Source organism: Podarcis melisellensis (assembly GCF_964234715.1).
Source record: "Podarcis melisellensis genome assembly, chromosome: 12".
NCBI lineage: Eukaryota > Metazoa > Chordata > Lepidosauria > Squamata > Lacertidae > Podarcis > Podarcis melisellensis.
Window position 1 is genome coordinate 7,398,974 of NC_138544.1, and position 15,683 is coordinate 7,414,656.

Below are 15,683 nucleotides of genomic sequence, written 5' to 3' on the forward strand. Positions count from 1 at the left end.
GGGCGGGCGGAGAGCTAGGTAAGGCCTCCCGCGCGTGCGCAGCCGCCCTGTGTGTCCCTCCGCCCCGGGGCCCTTCCCCTCCCCCATCCACCTCCCCCCCTCCTTCCGCTTTCCTTTTCGCCCGGGAGGATCCTGAGGGGAGGAAGGCGACGCGGCCGCCGCGGGAGGGGAGAGGGTGGCGCAGGTTTGTGAGGGGCAGGTCTGTACTGTGGGAGCGGGTGAAGGGATGGCGAGCAGTATCTCCTAGGCCTCTGTCGGCCCTTCCCTGACAGGAAACGCGCGCGACCCCCCCCCCTCAAAAAAGAAAATCCGCCATAGACTCCTATTCTCCCCCCCCCCGTTGGCCTGGACAAAGGGGCCTGGGCTCCTTCCTGGCCCGGTTGAGGGTGGTCGGCGCCGGCTTCCGCGGACGGTGATGGGGGGAGAGGAGGAGGAGGAGGAAGGCCGCGGGGGTGTGAGGCGCCTGAGCGACGTGTGTTTGTGTCGGTGTGTTGTTCTCGGGGGCCCACGCGCCGTGAACGGCTCTCCCCCCCCGACTCCGCCTCTTGCGGCGACGCGACTGGAGAGTAGGTGCTTCCGGGGGGGGGAGCGCGGAATTCCCCGCTCTGGGCCTCCGCAGCGGCGCATCCTCCGCGCCTGCCGCCTCCAATGTCAGGCTGCGGCTCCGGGCAGCGGGCGCCCAAGGTCTTTGTTCCGAAGGGGTGGGCGGAGGGGTTGCTGTTTTTCTTTTGGGGAGGGGGGTGCGTGGCTTTGGGGAGGGAGGGGTGTTATGGTGGGTGTGGAGGGGAAAGCTGATGAGTGGGCCCGGCCTGGCTTAGCATCGCATCCAGGTGAAGCCATGGTCAGGGTGTCTGCCTTCCTGCATCCTGACGCCGCTGCATAAAAATACAGCGGTACCTCGGGTTACAGACGCTTCAGGTAACAGACTCCACTAACCCAGAAATATTACCTCGAGTTAAGAACGTTGCTTCAGGATGAGAACATGAATCGTGCAGCGGCAGTAGGAGGCCCCATTAGCTAAAGTGGTCTTCAGGTTAAGAACAGAATTAAGTTCTTAACCCAAAGTACCACTGTACTGGTTTTGGGTGGTCATCCTTACAGAGCTGCTATTTAGAAACACACCTTGTTCCCCTCCCTGATGAGAAAAGCAGGTGGGTGTTTTTGACACCACAGCCTCCTAGCGGAAAGAGGTTGGCGTTGCTTAGCAAAGAGGGTGAGGATGGGATTCCGCTCCCCCTCCTCCCCAAAAAATGAATTGTAGGTGTAAAGTTACAATTAATGATGTTGAAATGGAGGTACTTAATTGAAACTGAGCAACAGACTCCTTTTCTTCTTTGGTTTTAATCTCGATCTCACACGCACACACATAAATTTAATGATGATTTATATTGGCTTGGCATAATTATATAGTTGCATTGTGAACTTGGCATGTAAATGGATGTTTGGGTTGTAATGTTTTGAGAATGGTGATCAGGTTACTTTTTCACCTGTTCTACATAGAGCAGATGCAAATTTTAACTACTGAGTTGAAGTAACAAGTTCAGTCTTTGCAGAGGTGTAAAGAAATATATTGTGCATTTGATATAGCTGTTGCTGCAAGAATTTTTTTGTGGGGGGAGGTAGGGAGTGGGCATGGCATCATAGGGCTTGCTTGGCATTCTTAATTTTGCCAGGTTTAGTGACTGGTGCTATTGCTGTTCCCAAGGGCTCATATTTCAGCAATAGTATGTGTTTCTGTGCTGGCACTACAATTCATATTGAGCTTTAATTGATATCTTACTTTTTAACAGCGATTATTGGCTGGGTTAATAACCGAGGATCAGAAGGACAATTCATACAGCTTAATTTCAGATGATGGTGTTTTAATAAAAATAATATAAAGTGCAGTTCTGTATATAGGCTTTAAAAGAAAAATAGTTTTGAATAGGATTGTGTGTGTGATTTATAACACATCTTGCAATTCTTGTTTAGAAATCAGATTTCTCTTGATCTGAAAGACTGAAGGTTGGAGAGTTCAGTCTTGCAGAGTCATCCTATTTGGAAATTTGAAGTGTATGCCATTTGAAGTGTATGCCAGTATAATACTTACAGAAACCACAAGCAGGGCTTTTTTTAGCCAGAACTTGCCAAAACTCAGTTCTGGCACCTTTCAAGTGGACACCGTTGCCATTATGAGAGAACAAGGTGAGCACCAGCACTTCTTTTTCTAGAGAAATAGCATGGACCATAAGTATAAGTGATTGGTGATGGTAGTGATCAGAAAAGATGTCATTTGGTATTACAGAGGGATCCGAACTGAAGTTTGGTGCAGCTGAGCAGCCTTGTTAAGACATGGTTGAAAGAGTAGCATTTGAGATTTGTAGGTGTATGGGAGTAGCTGAAATGAATGTTGTCTAAAAGTTCAAAATAAGTTCAATGATATGGGAAAGTAGTTGTTGTTGTTTAGTCGTTTAGTCGTGTCCGACTCTTCGTGACCCCATGGACCAGAGAACGCCAGGCACCTCTGTCCTCCACTGCCTCCCGCAGTTTGGTCAAACTCATGCTGGTAACCTCGAAAACACTATCCAACCATCTCGTCCTCTGCCGTCCCCTTCTCCTTGTGCCCTCCATCTTATGTAAGCTGTGTTGACAGAGATAAGTTGGACAAGTTTCTGAAATGAAGCCACCAAATTGTGTACAAGTTTTGATAGGATGTACTGTAACTAGTTAGGCTACAGAACTCCCAGAAGATATTTAGAGATGTAGTGGCTGTCTGTGCATGAGCCAGTAGTTGGTGCTGTCACAGTATAGTTCTAATAAAAGCAGTACTGTATTTCCAAGACTTTAGGAGTAGTAGTATTTGGCTACATTTGAGCTTTGGTATTCTTTTTTCCTTAGTACTATGGTTTAAGAAGGATGTTTGGAGGGAATCAAAGGAGTATGTATGTTCCACTTGTATTTAGTAAACAAGCTAAAAACTTTGAAACTGCCAAGCTTGCCTAATACTGTATTTGTAGTTGGCATCCACCCATTGTTATTAATGAAGTTAAAAAAGAGAAAAATTTTGACAGAAAAATAAAGCACTGGAATTTTTTCTTCTCCACATCACTGCTAGAAAACAAATAGTATAAGCAAAGGTTGAAAGTATTTAGCTTTCAAGTTATGGAGACCTTGCTGGTGTTTAACGGGGAAACGTTAATCTTGATTGGGAACAGGCTAAGAACCAGCTGCTCACTACCCTTGAATTGGAAAGTGGCTTGCCATGACAGTGAGCCCCACTTTCTCAGTGGTGATGGCAGTATTAGAAACTGAGATATGAAAAGCCAGGAGCTAAATGGCGCCTTAAACCTAGGTACAACAACTGAATGTCTAGGCACACTTTTTTATAACAAGAATACAAAGCTGAAACTGAATGAACTGCAGCTAAAATATGATGTCCATTTTTCACATAGTATAGTCCTTTCCTTGCTCACCCACCTTGCTCACCCTCTTAAGAATAAGAGGGTATTTTCTCCAGTCTTCAGAGAGTAGCAAAAAGGCAAAAAAAGTACTCTTTTCCTTCCACTCTGCAGTTTTAATCTGAAATCTTCAGCATAGTACTGCGCCCAGAGCTCAGAAACTGCACTAATGAAATTCCCTGTTGCAAAATGTGCCTAGAACAATGGGAGTTTTGAACACTGGGGGGTGATCTCCCCCACAGTTGGAGTGAACTTGAACCAGAGAGGACAGCTAGGATAGGCTGCTGAGATTCTCATAGCATCTCTATTACCCAGTTCAAAAACATTGGCCATCCTTTCTGTCTCCACCAGTTTAGAAACTGGGATAGGAAAGCTATTCTCCACATGGCGCCTGGTTGTGGGTGTCAAAACAGAAAGGGAAAAGGTAGTCTGACAGTAATGAGCCAGTAGGGCATAGGAAGTGGTCGTAGCCCCCTCTGTAGGATTGCCACGTGCATAAACTAAAATACTTGAATGTGACATTGCAGATGTAGTTTCATCTTGATTGAAATCTGTCTCAAATAATGTTAAATATGTGAAATTAGTTGGTACCTCTCAACTAGCCTAAACAGCATTAGAGAAATGTTTACTGTGTCACAGAGATCACAAAGCTTCTGTGGTATAGATAAGATCTAGAGTCCAATGACATTTGTGGCCATATTGAATATTGTGAAGAGAGACAAAAATTTGATCCATTATTGCAGTTATTAAGGAGACATTGCCAATGCTAGGAGAGGGAGGACCAGTTAGGACCACAATAGATGGGTTTAATAACATTTCTACGCTGCTACTCCTATCCAATGCTTCATTGCTTCTGGGCATTCTTAAATCATCAGAGGAGTTGAGAAGGCATCAAATGTGTTCTTCACTGTTAGTCTTTGCATTTATGAATGACCTTCATAACAGCAACTTTATGGTTTAAAGTAGCATACCAAACAGTGCTCTAGGCAGAACAATGGTAGAACAGGCTTAGAAAAAATGCTGACATGATTTTTTTTTCTTCTAGTCACAAGTGATTGAGAGATGGTTCAAGAAAATCTACCTCACAAATTGCATTCGTTTGTCCATGAACTGCATCACTGGAAATCTGAACAGGAACTTGGCGGTCGTTCTTGAAAGTCTCAGGCGAACGGATGGACACCAAGTCAGTTTATTGCATCCAAGTAGTGGGTTGCCATCTGAAGTATTGATTCAACAGTCCAATCTGTCATTGCTGAATGTCTTAATAAAGTTAGCAAGCAAAGGATTCAAAATATCCCTTGTAGCTTCTTCTGAGTTCTTCAAAAAATGGTTGCTTGACCTCTTTCCTGCTGAAGTAAAGTGGCTTCTGTAACCTGTTTCTGGAAATATTAATGGAATGCAATCATGTCTACCCAGGAAGAAAGGCAGATCAATACGGAATATGCTGTATCCTTACTGGAGCAGTTAAAGTTGTTCTATGAACAGCAGTTGCTAACTGACATTGTTTTAATTGTTGAGGGCACTGAATTCCCATGCCATAAGATGGTTCTTGCTACATGCAGCTCTTACTTCAGGTATGTGATTAAAGTAGTGTTATTTCTTCCATTAAAATGTATTCTGTTCATCACTTATGTCTAAGACTACAGTGTATAATATAATTTTAAAATGGTTCTACTGGGTAATTTGAAGTGAATGGAGTTGTGGATGTGGAATAGCTAAACGGGGATGTAAAACTACTTTGATGGCTTCACAAAGTGTGGAATATCTATTGTAGGAGTGATGTTTGAGTGCCAAACATGACATTTGCGTTATGGAGGGAAGCTTAGTTAATGAAAACAAGGTCTGAAATGTCTCCAGCTCAATTTCACAGGAGAAGGAGGTTTTCCTTCTTTTTACAGTTTTGAGGTTTGCAGTTTGTTTCTTTTTGAGCGGGGGGGAGAAGGACAACTGCCCCTCTTGCCGTAGAGTTGTGTGTGAACAGATCTAAAGTGTGTGTGTGTGTGCACATGCATGTAAAATCCCATTGCTGTGTTGTGTGTTAGGAAATGAGGCACGGAAATAGAATACTTGCATGAAATAAGAGCATGATTCCACTATTCCATGGCAGGTTAGGGAGAAGAGTGCATTCTACTTACAGGAGTAGCCAGTGGGGCCCTCCAGCTGTCGTGGACTACAACTTCCATCAATCATTGTTTACAATTTGCCATGTGTATGTAGTCCATAATTTACAGAAAGCACCACACTGGCTACCACTAATCTAGAAGAATTAGGCAACCTCGAGAGCAAATTGACCATGGGGAATATGTCCAGAGTTCTGGCTCAATATCTGCTGTGATGTTTATTGTACAAGAGCAAAATAGCTTGTGCAACTAATACCTTTATAAATAAAATTATCTTATACATATCGTAGAAGATGTTGGGACATGCTGCATTTTCCATGTGCTTTGTTCCATTGTGTATTTGAAACTCCTGGTATGGTTGATATCTCAGAGAGTATTAATGAAATGAAATAAAAGCACAGCATCAGTGGCTCCTCTTGGCTTTCAATTGTGCTGTGTGTACCAAGACATACTGGCAATTCCAGACCTTTTGAAAACTTGAAACTTGTCCCAAAACAAAATGATTTTCACACCAGTAACATGCAAGTACTCAAGGAATACTAACATCGAACTAAATTAAATTTTATGCCTGTGTGTCTCTGGTGACTGCATGAAAGATGAAGTTAAAATTACTAGAAAGTTGCAGCTGAGTGTGAAATACTCAAATGAAACTAGTTTACAGAAATCTGCAATTTTGTGTATGTAGGACTAAGTGTTCTGGTGCTTACTACAAGCTATTGACTGATGTCAGAATGTGTTTGACCCAAAAAAGATTTTGACCATTGACAGTTGTTCTAAACAGGAGATTTCGAAAGTAATAACTGTTTTTATACTTTAAAGAAGGGCAGAATGGTTGGATTTCAGTCAGCATTGCTCTTATGGGAGAGATTACATACCATATTTTTCATTGTATAAGACAACCCCTATTTTTTTGAACCCAAAATGAAGAAATCTGAGCCTGTGTCGCCAGAGCCTAGACCACCTGAGCCTGGGGCGCCCCCACCAGAGCCTGAACCCAAGCCCAGGCTGCCTGCACCAGAGCCCAAACACAAACTTGAGCCCATGCTGCCCACACCAGAGTCCAAACCCAAACCCTTGTGTATACACCCCTGTGTATAAGATGACCACCAATTTTTGACTACTGTTTTTAAAGCAAATTTAGCCAAACATAGTCTTATACACTGAAAAAGATGGTATATCTGCTTAATGTAACCTAAACACAGAGGAAGTTGATATATGGCATTTATTAATATGTTTTCTAAACTGATTTGTACCTCAATAAGATCAGGGAGTCCACTTGCACATGAACTGGACAGTAGCTTATCCATGAAACTGGATGTAAATGGTGTGAAATCCCAATCCTTGGAATGCAGCCTTTGTGAACCATTTAATAGTTTTGAATGCTCTTATACGTACTGAATTTTATCCAGCTCCAGGCTTCAAAGAGTTGGAGAAAGTAAGATAGAAGCTTGAAGTTAATGTATTTTGTTTTATCTTTCAGGGCTATGTTTATGAGTGGGTTGAGTGAAAGCAAGCAAACGCACGTCCATCTAAGGAATGTGGATGCAGCCACTTTGCAAATCATAATAATTTACGCATACACGGGTAATTTGGCAATAAGTGACACTACAGTCGAACAGCTTTATGAAACGGCTTGCTTCTTACAGGTAGGAATGTTATATGCTAACTTTTCTAAGACCCTTTAAAAAATGTATCTTTCTGAATATTTAACTTTTTACTTTCTTTTACATTTAACAGAAACTGCCATGGATGTATTTGCATTTTCTGCCCTAATGGTGCTACTATAAACTAATTACAATCTATTTCTATTTGGTTCAAATGAGTTTGCTCTCCATTACATACTTCTAGAATTAAGATGTAAAATTGATGTATTGATATAGGGCAAGGATAGCTAACCCTCGATTTGAGAGCCTAATGTGGCCCCCTAAGCATTTTTTTGGCCCCTTAAGACTGCTGATTTTTGGTAATGACAATTTAACTAAGTTGTGCTGCACTGGGTGGAGCCCAGTGTTCAGAAAGGAGTGATTGATCATAGGATTGATCATTTGAGCAGAGGGGAAACAATAGCCCTACTCCTCTATTGTCTTGCATGGATGCCACTTTCAGAGGGTGGCCAATGGTGAATGGATCCCCCAGGCCACAAATGTTTAGTTACTCATGATTTCAGGGAGCCATGCACTGTCATGAGCTTTCTAAAGGGAATTTGCAGTATGATTAATTTTATATATTTAATTTGTTAACCTCTTTACAACCAAAATGCAATATATTACAGACCAATTAAAAATAATGATACACGTTAAAAGTGTTCAGCCACAGAAGCCATAAAACACAAATATCCCTCCCACTAATGGCCAGATACATACCTAAGTACACTAACTTAAGGCCCACATGCCTGGGATAATAAAATAATGTCTTAACCACAACACAGAAGAGATATTGATGAACTTCTCTAGGGAGAGAATTGTACAACTGAAGCACTACTACAGAAAAGGTTTGATGCCACCCTCCAAACATCTCTTGGAGGCACACGGGAATTTTTTTTATATGTTTATCTCAAGAGACTAAGGAAGCTTATAAGGGAAGTGATAATCTAGAGGTACTTGAATACATTGCAACATTCTAGGATAAGAGGCAGTAGTGCAGTAAAAGGAAGTGGAACCTCCCAGATTTGCATCTGTTACCTTGTTATGGACATCATTACTACCTGAAATTCTTTGGAGACTGATGTTTACAGCTAACAGTAGAATGACTGTATTAGCCAGTGAACTAGCAGAAGGTTTGATTCAGCTTTTTCTGTTCAGTGCCATCCCTGCAGAGATTGGAGCTGTCATACCTAGTGAGGTGGGAAAGCAGGGATTTTGTTTTGTTTAGTTTTGAGGTATGTAACAATTTGACCAGCAATAGGGAAAACTTCTCTCCCTATTATCTACAGAGGTAAATAGGGAAGACCCCTGATCACTGAAAGATGGTCAGTTTCTTCAGTAACCAATAGACTTTGGCCTTTGCAGATGAACTGGGGCACTTTCTCGCTTTCCTTTTTGTGAACAATTGTATGTTGTAGCCAGTACAGTGGTGCCCCGCAAGACGAATGCCTCGCAAGACGAAAAACCCGCAAGACGAAAGGGTTTTTCGGTTTTTGCGACGCTTCGCTAGACGATTTTCCCTATGGGCTTGCATCGCAAGACGAAAGCCCATAGGGAAATCTCGGGGACCTTTTTTTAAATGCTGGCGGTGGGGAGCAAAGCCTTTTCCCCCCCTCCAGACTTCAGAAGAGGTCCAGGAAGGCCGGCGGGGGCGAAAGGCTTTGCTCCCCACCGCCAGCATTTTAAAAGCGGTCCGGGATAGCAGGGAAGCGCTTCCCGCTATCCCGGACGGCTTTTGAAGGCAGGCTTTTGAAGGCTGCCTGCCTAACCGGGGGCTTTTAAATCGCCCCGGGACTGTCCGGGGCGATTTAAAAGCCCCCGGACGGCTTTTGAAGCCTCCCCCCGCCGCCCGGCTTCGGGGCATCGTCCCGATGCCGGGCGGTGGGGCAGGAACGCCTCCCCCAGCCGCCCGGCTTCGGGGCATCGTCCCGATGCCGGGCGGTGGGGCAGGAACGCCTCCCCCAGCCGCCCGGCTTCGGGGCATCGTCCCGATGCCGGGCGGTGGGGCAGGAACGCCTCCCCCAGCCGCCCGGCTTCGGGGCATCGTCCCGATGCCGGGCGGTGGGGCAGGAACGCCTCCCCCAGCCGCCCGGCTTCGGGGCATCGTCCCGATGCCGGGCGGTGGGGCAGGAACGCCTCCCCCAGCCGCCCGGCTTCGGGGCATCGTCCCGATGCCGGGCGGTGGGGCAGGAACGCCTCCCCCAGCCGCCCGGCATCGGAACGATGTCCCGAAGCCCGGCGGCGGGGCGGGAAAGCCTCCCCCAGCCGCCCAGCTTCGGGGCATCGTCCCGATGCCGGGCGGCGGGGCAGGAACGCCTCCCCCAGCCGCCCGGCATCGGAACGATGTCCCGAAGCCCGGCGGCGGGGCGGGAAAGCCTCCCCCAGCCGCCCGGCTTCGGGGCATCGTCCCGATGCCGGGCGGCGGGGCAGGAACGCCTCCCCCAGCCGCCCGGCATCGGAATGATGTCCCGAAGCCCGGCGGCGGGGCGGGAAAGCCTCCCCCAGCCGCCCGGCATCGGAACGATGTCCCGAAGCCCGGCGGCGGGGCGGGAAAGCCTCCCCCAGCCGCCCGGCATCGGAACGATGTCCCGAAGCCCGGCGGCGGGGCGGGAAAGCCTCCCCCAGCCGCCCGGCTTCGGGGCATCGTCCCGATGCCGGGCGGTGGGGCAGGAACGCCTCCCCCAGCCGCCCGGCTTCGGGGCATCGTCCCGATGCCGGGCGGTGGGGCAGGAACGCCTCCCCCAGCCGCCCGGCATCGGAACGATGTCCCGAAGCCGGGCGGCCGGGCGGGAAAGCCTCCCCCAGCCGCCCGGCTTCGGGGCATCGTCCCGATGCCGGGCGGTGGGGCAGGAACGCCTCCCCCAGCCGCCCGGCATCGGAACGATGTCCCGAAGCCCGGCGGCGGGGCGGGAAAGCCTCCCCCAGCCGCCCGGCTTCGGGGCATCGTCCCGATGCCGGGCGGTGGGGCAGGAACGCCTCCCCCAGCCGCCCGGCTTCGGGGCATCGTCCCGATGCCGGGCGGTGGGGCAGGAACGCCTCCCCCAGCCGCCCGGCTTCGGGGCATCGTCCCGATGCCGGGCGGTGGGGCAGGAACGCCTCCCCCAGCCGCCCGGCTTCGGGGCATCGTCCCGATGCCGGGCGGTGGGGCGGGAACGCCTCCCCCAGCCGCCCGGCATCGGAACGATGTCCCGAAGCCCGGCGGCGGGGCGGGAAAGCCTCCCCCAGCCGCCCGGCTTCGGGGCATCGTCCCGATGCCGGGCGGTGGGGCAGGAACGCCTCCCCCAGCCGCCCGGCATCGGAACGATGTCCCGAAGCCCGGCGGCGGGGCGGGAAAGCCTCCCCCAGCCGCCCGGCTTCGGGGCATCGTCCCGATGCCGGGCGGTGGGGCAGGAACGCCTCCCCCAGCCGCCCGGCTTCGGGGCATCGTCCCGATGCCGGGCGGTGGGGCAGGAACGCCTCCCCCAGCCGCCCGGCTTCGGGGCATCGTCCCGATGCCGGGCGGTGGGGCAGGAACGCCTCCCCCAGCCGCCCGGCTTCGGGGCATCGTCCCGATGCCGGGCGGTGGGGCAGGAACGCCTCCCCCCGCCGCCCGGCATCGGAACGATGTCCCGAAGCCGAGCGGCGGGGCGAGAAAGCCTTTGTCCCCCCTGCCTGCCTTCCCAGGGGCTTTTAAATCGCCCCGGACAGCGGAGAAGTCCTCCGCTGTCCCGGGCGATTTTAAAATGCCGCCCGCCAGAAGAGGTCGGGGGAAGGCGGTTTCCATAGGAACGCATTAATTGATTTTCAATGCATTCCTATGGAAAACCGTGCATCGCAAGACGAAAAACTCGCAAGACGAAGAGACTTGCGGAACGAATTAATTTCGTCTTGCGAGGCACCACTGTATGTTGAGGCACATTCTGTAAATGATCCCTTCACCTTTGTTCAGTAGAAGTTGTTGCTTCATTTCATTTCTATACTGCTTTATATTTTTAAGAAAAAATCTCCAATCAGTTTTCAACCTACATTAAAACATCAAATAAAGTATTACGCTATAAAGCATTTCAAAAGAAGCTCAAATGCAAAATATACAGTCGAAGCAATGTAATTAACAGGAAACTAAAATATTTTCTTAAAGATTTCAAAATAAGATATTACAAGGGAAGGTGAAGTATAGAATACACATTTAAAACACTGTAAATGGCAAGAAAATAAAATATTATCTTAAACATAGAATAAGTTAAGGAGAGGTTGCTTTTATAGAAATGTAGGAAAATTTGTTTCTTTTCCTGTTTCTTTTTCTTTTCTGTTGACCTTAAATTTGAAGTTAATGTAAGCATTGCATTGTGTTTTATTGCAGGTAGAAGATGTGTTACATCGTTGCAGAGAATACTTAATTAAAAAAATAAATGCAGAGAACTGTGTGCGGCTGTTGAGCTTCGCTGATCTTTTCAGCTGTGAGGAGTTAAAACAGAGTGCTAAAAGAATGGTAGAACACAAGTTCACAGCTGTATGCCACCAGGAGGCATTCATGCAGCTCTCACATGATCTGTTGATAGACATTTTGAGTAGTGACAACTTAAATGTGGAAAAGGAGGAAACCGTTCGTGAAGCTGCTATGTTATGGCTGGAATACAACACAGAATCTCGATCACAGTATTTGTCGTCTGTTCTTAGCCAAATAAGAATTGATGCGCTTTCTGAAGTTACACAAAGAGCTTGGTTTCAAGGCTTACCGCCGAACGATAAATCAGTAGTGGTTCAAGGATTATATAAATCTATGCCGAAGTTTTTTAAACCAAGACTTGGAATGACTAAAGAGGAAATGATGATCTTCATTGAAGCTGCTTCTGAAAACCCTGGTGGTCTTTACTCTTCAGTTTGCTACAGCCCACAGGCTGAAAAAGTTTACAAGCTCTGCAGCCCTCCTGCTGACTTGCATAAGGTTGGGACACTTGTAACTCCTGATAATGATATTTATATAGCAGGGGGGCAGATCCCATTGAAAAATGCAAAAACAAACCACAGTAAAACGAGCAGACTTCAGGTTGCCTTCCGAACTGTGAATTGCTTTTACTGGTTTGATGCCCAACAAAACACTTGGTTTCCAAAGAGTCCAATGCTGTTTGTTCGTATAAAGCCATCCCTAGTTTGCTGTGAAGGCCACATCTATGCAATTGGAGGAGACAGTGTAGGTGGAGAGCTCAACAGGAGAACTGTTGAAAGGTATGATACTGAGAGAGATGAATGGACAATGGTAAGCCCACTGCCCTGTGCGTGGCAATGGAGCACAGCTGTTGCTGTTCATAACTGCATTTATGTAATGGCACACAACCTGATGTACTGTTACTTCCCCAGGTCAGATGCTTGGGTTGAAATGGCTATGAGACAAACTAGTAGATGCTTTGCTTCGGCTGCTGCTTTTGGGGATAAAATATTTTATATCGGAGGCTTGCACGTTGGCAGCAACTCTGGTATAAGGCTCCCTACTAGCACTGTTGATGGGTCTTCCGTTACTGTGGAAGTTTATGATGTGAATAAAAATGAATGGCGAATGGCAGCCAACATCCCTGCCAAACGATATTCTGACCCCTGTGTCAGAGCTGTTGTAATTTCCAACTCCTTATGTGTCTTCATACGAGAAACCCACATGAATGAGAGAGCCAAGTATGCCACCTACCAGTATGATATGGAACTTGACCGGTGGTTCTTGCGCCAGCATATATCTGAACGGGTGCTCTGGGATTTGGGGAAAGACTTTCGGTGCACTGTGGGAAAGCTATATCCATCTTGCCTTGAAGAATCCCCATGGAAGCCTCCACCGTATCTCTTTTCACCAGATGGAGCTGATGAGTTTGAGATTGATGGAGAGATGCTGACACTGCCACCTGTATAGCTCCCCAAATTAAGAGACTGCATGCCTATAACTGGTTATCATGAAAACCCTTTGAGAGAACAGGGCTGGAATATGAAACAATAAGCTGTCTTGTATGTATGCCCTATTTAACATTTTGTGGCCATTGAGTGTAAATCGGTGGAATTTATAAGCAGATATGCTTCCATAATCTGAAACAATCCCTCTGGTAGCTGATGGGATCCGTATGTATATTGCAAGCTTAAAGCATCTGCTTATTGTCTAAATTTTTAGTCTTGTGAAGACTTTTAGTTCAGGAAACTTTCACAAAAGCAGCTTCTATTTCTAGGATGGTATGTTAATTGCTCAAAGTATCTTCCAGTTATATTTGAGTGAGTTCTGGAAATCTTTGTATGTGCTAGTTATTATAGATTGTGTGGCCTAATGGAATGTGCTACACCTATTACACAACAGCCGTGTTGGTATAATAATGCCATGTAAAGAGAGAAACAAATCCCATGGATCTACCTGTGGTAGGAAGGGTAGATCTTCCAATTTACGGTGACATGCAGGGCAAAATGACTGCAGGCTCAGTCAAGCTGTATTATTATTATTATTTTATTATTATTAGGTGCATGTATTTTCACTAACTTATACCTGTCTATTTAGAATACAGGTCTTCCGAGCAGCTGGTAGTTTGCCAGGTGTGAACTTACGTTGCTGGGCTTGCAGTAAGAATTGCCAGCCCTACCTAGTGCGGGTCTGTGTGGAGCTTTTGCTCAGTAAACAGTTCCACATTCTGTATTTCAGAAACAATGGCTCATGCATATTACTTCCTGCTGCTTATGTCCCCCTGCCCCAATGTTAACCAAGATATAGTGTGGATTAACCAGGTTTTTATTTTTGTTAATTTAATAACAAGCATTACTGTAGTGTGACTGTGTATAGATATCCCTTAGTTGTCTCTCTTTTGTTTTTGTTTTTTTTTGGGGGGGGGGACAATTTATTTTTTTTCAGGAATACTCTGTGCAGGAGAGCAGTTCAGTAGTGCTGCTCTGGCATTAATCCCAGGAACCACTAGCAGTAGCGGAGCGCCGCCAATCTTACATGAGCACAGGTGCTTCATGATGGATCATACTAGCATGTTCAGCTGCATCATGTTCTGGCACTGTATTTTGAATGATATTAATTTATTAAAAAAAAAAAACCTGAGTCAAAGATTTGTTTCCCGCGTTTTCTGCAACACAGTTGTTGTTGTTGTTTAGTCGTGTCCGACTCTTCGTGACCCCATGGACCAGAGCACGCCAGGCACTTCTGTCTTCCACTGCCTCCCGCAGTTTGGTCAGACTCATGTTTGTAGCACAGTATGTTCCCTCAAACTCTTAATGTCAAAAAATATTCTGGTACTGGGTGGCTCAGAAAATTAGGCGCAACAGGAAGTGCAAGTGCCTTGTGTTCTGAAATATTCCAGAGAGGTAAGTTACAGTATACAAGTTTGTTTTCCTCTGAGGGCCACAAGGTGTAGAGGGGACAGATGATGCTGTACAGTGCACTCACTACACTTTGGAATCATAGGCAAGGTGCTGAAAATCGTATTTAAAATGCATGCTTTCTGATAGCTGGTTCACATGTCATGCTAAGCCAAACAGTGGCTACATGTGAGTGTGCGGTCTTCCAGGGAGATGGTGCCTGCCTTACTCATTGCATTGCTGCTGTGTCATTCTGAGACCAAGAACAAACCTTGGTTTAACTCCAGAAGGAACCATGAACTAACCAAGGTTTGTTCTTGATTACCTTTTGTCCACAGCAAACCAACCACAAGCCCAGGTTTGGATAGCATGCTAAGACAAACCATAGCTTGGCTGAACATGGCACAAAACAGCTGGTGAGGAGTGAGGTGGCCACAATCATCTCCCTAAGCTGTGGTTTGGCTTGGCACGACGTGTGAACCAGGCCACTGTTAAAACTTGCATAGTTCTTTTCAGTAGCTGAAAGATTCTTGTCCAGCACTTTTCTGCCAATTGTTTTTGGTAAAAAAATTGAACCTATTAAAAAAAAAATCCCACTTCCAACTTGTTAAAATAAGGCTGGCTTTGCTTCTAAACTTAAGTTGAATACAGTCATACCTTGGATCCCGAACGCCTTGCGAGTCGGAACATTGTGGCTTCCTAATGCCGCAAACCCGGAAGTGAGTGTTCTGGTTTGCAAACTTTTTTGGAACCTAAGCGTCCCACTGGCTGCAGGAACTTCCTGCAGCCAATCGGGGGCCGCGCCTTCGTTTCCAAACGTTTTGGAAGTTGAACGGACTTCCGAAATGGATTCCGCTTTACTTCCGAGGTACCACTGTAAATCTGCCCTTCTAACAGAACAGGAGGAAATATTATTCAGAAATTTATAACTAATACTAACTAGCCAATAGATTTCTTGGAAGAAAACAGTATAGGAAAGAAATACTGGAGGAAATTATTATCAGATTGATTGCAAGTTCATGAAGATAAACAAGTAACTGGTTTGTATTTTTTATGAAGATGATTTTGTTCCTGTAATATCAGTGCACCTAACCTGTGGTCTAGAATGGATCAGTTTCTTTGAGATTTTGCTCAGTGTCAACTGAATGTCTTGGGCAACTTTAACAAGGAGAAGACACGGA

General features: G+C 46.5%; 1 protein-coding gene across 2 annotated transcripts; it reads left to right on the forward strand.

The window, feature by feature from the left end:
• KBTBD2 (kelch repeat and BTB domain containing 2) lies at nt 1–14,251 on the forward strand. 2 transcript variants are annotated; one of them, XM_081931110.1, is made up of 4 exons: nt 1–18; nt 4,483–5,011; nt 7,038–7,203; nt 11,540–14,251. In XM_081931110.1, the coding sequence occupies exons 2-4, from the start codon at nt 4,842–4,844 to the stop codon at nt 13,073–13,075; spliced, it is 1,872 nt and encodes a 623-aa protein (XP_081787236.1). In that variant the 5' UTR covers nt 1–18; nt 4,483–4,841; the 3' UTR covers nt 13,076–14,251. The 2 variants fall into 2 exon arrangements, with proteins under 2 accessions (XP_081787236.1, XP_081787235.1); XM_081931109.1 differs by lacking the exon at nt 1–18 and adding an exon at nt 63–184.
• Nucleotides 14,252–15,683: the final 1,432 nt, after the last annotated feature.

What these genes read in the sequence shown, in the direction of transcription:
- KBTBD2 (XM_081931110.1), top strand. Translation starts at nt 4,842, where the DNA reads ATGTCTACCCAGGAAGAAAGGCAGATCAATACGGAATATGCTGTATCC. An exon ending in ACATGCAGCTCTTACTTCAG is followed by an intron (nt 5,012 to 7,037) that starts GTATGTGATTAA and finishes TTTATCTTTCAG; the next exon opens with GGCTATGTTTATGAGTGGGT. An exon ending in AAACGGCTTGCTTCTTACAG is followed by an intron (nt 7,204 to 11,539) that starts GTAGGAATGTTA and finishes GTTTTATTGCAG; the next exon opens with GTAGAAGATGTGTTACATCG.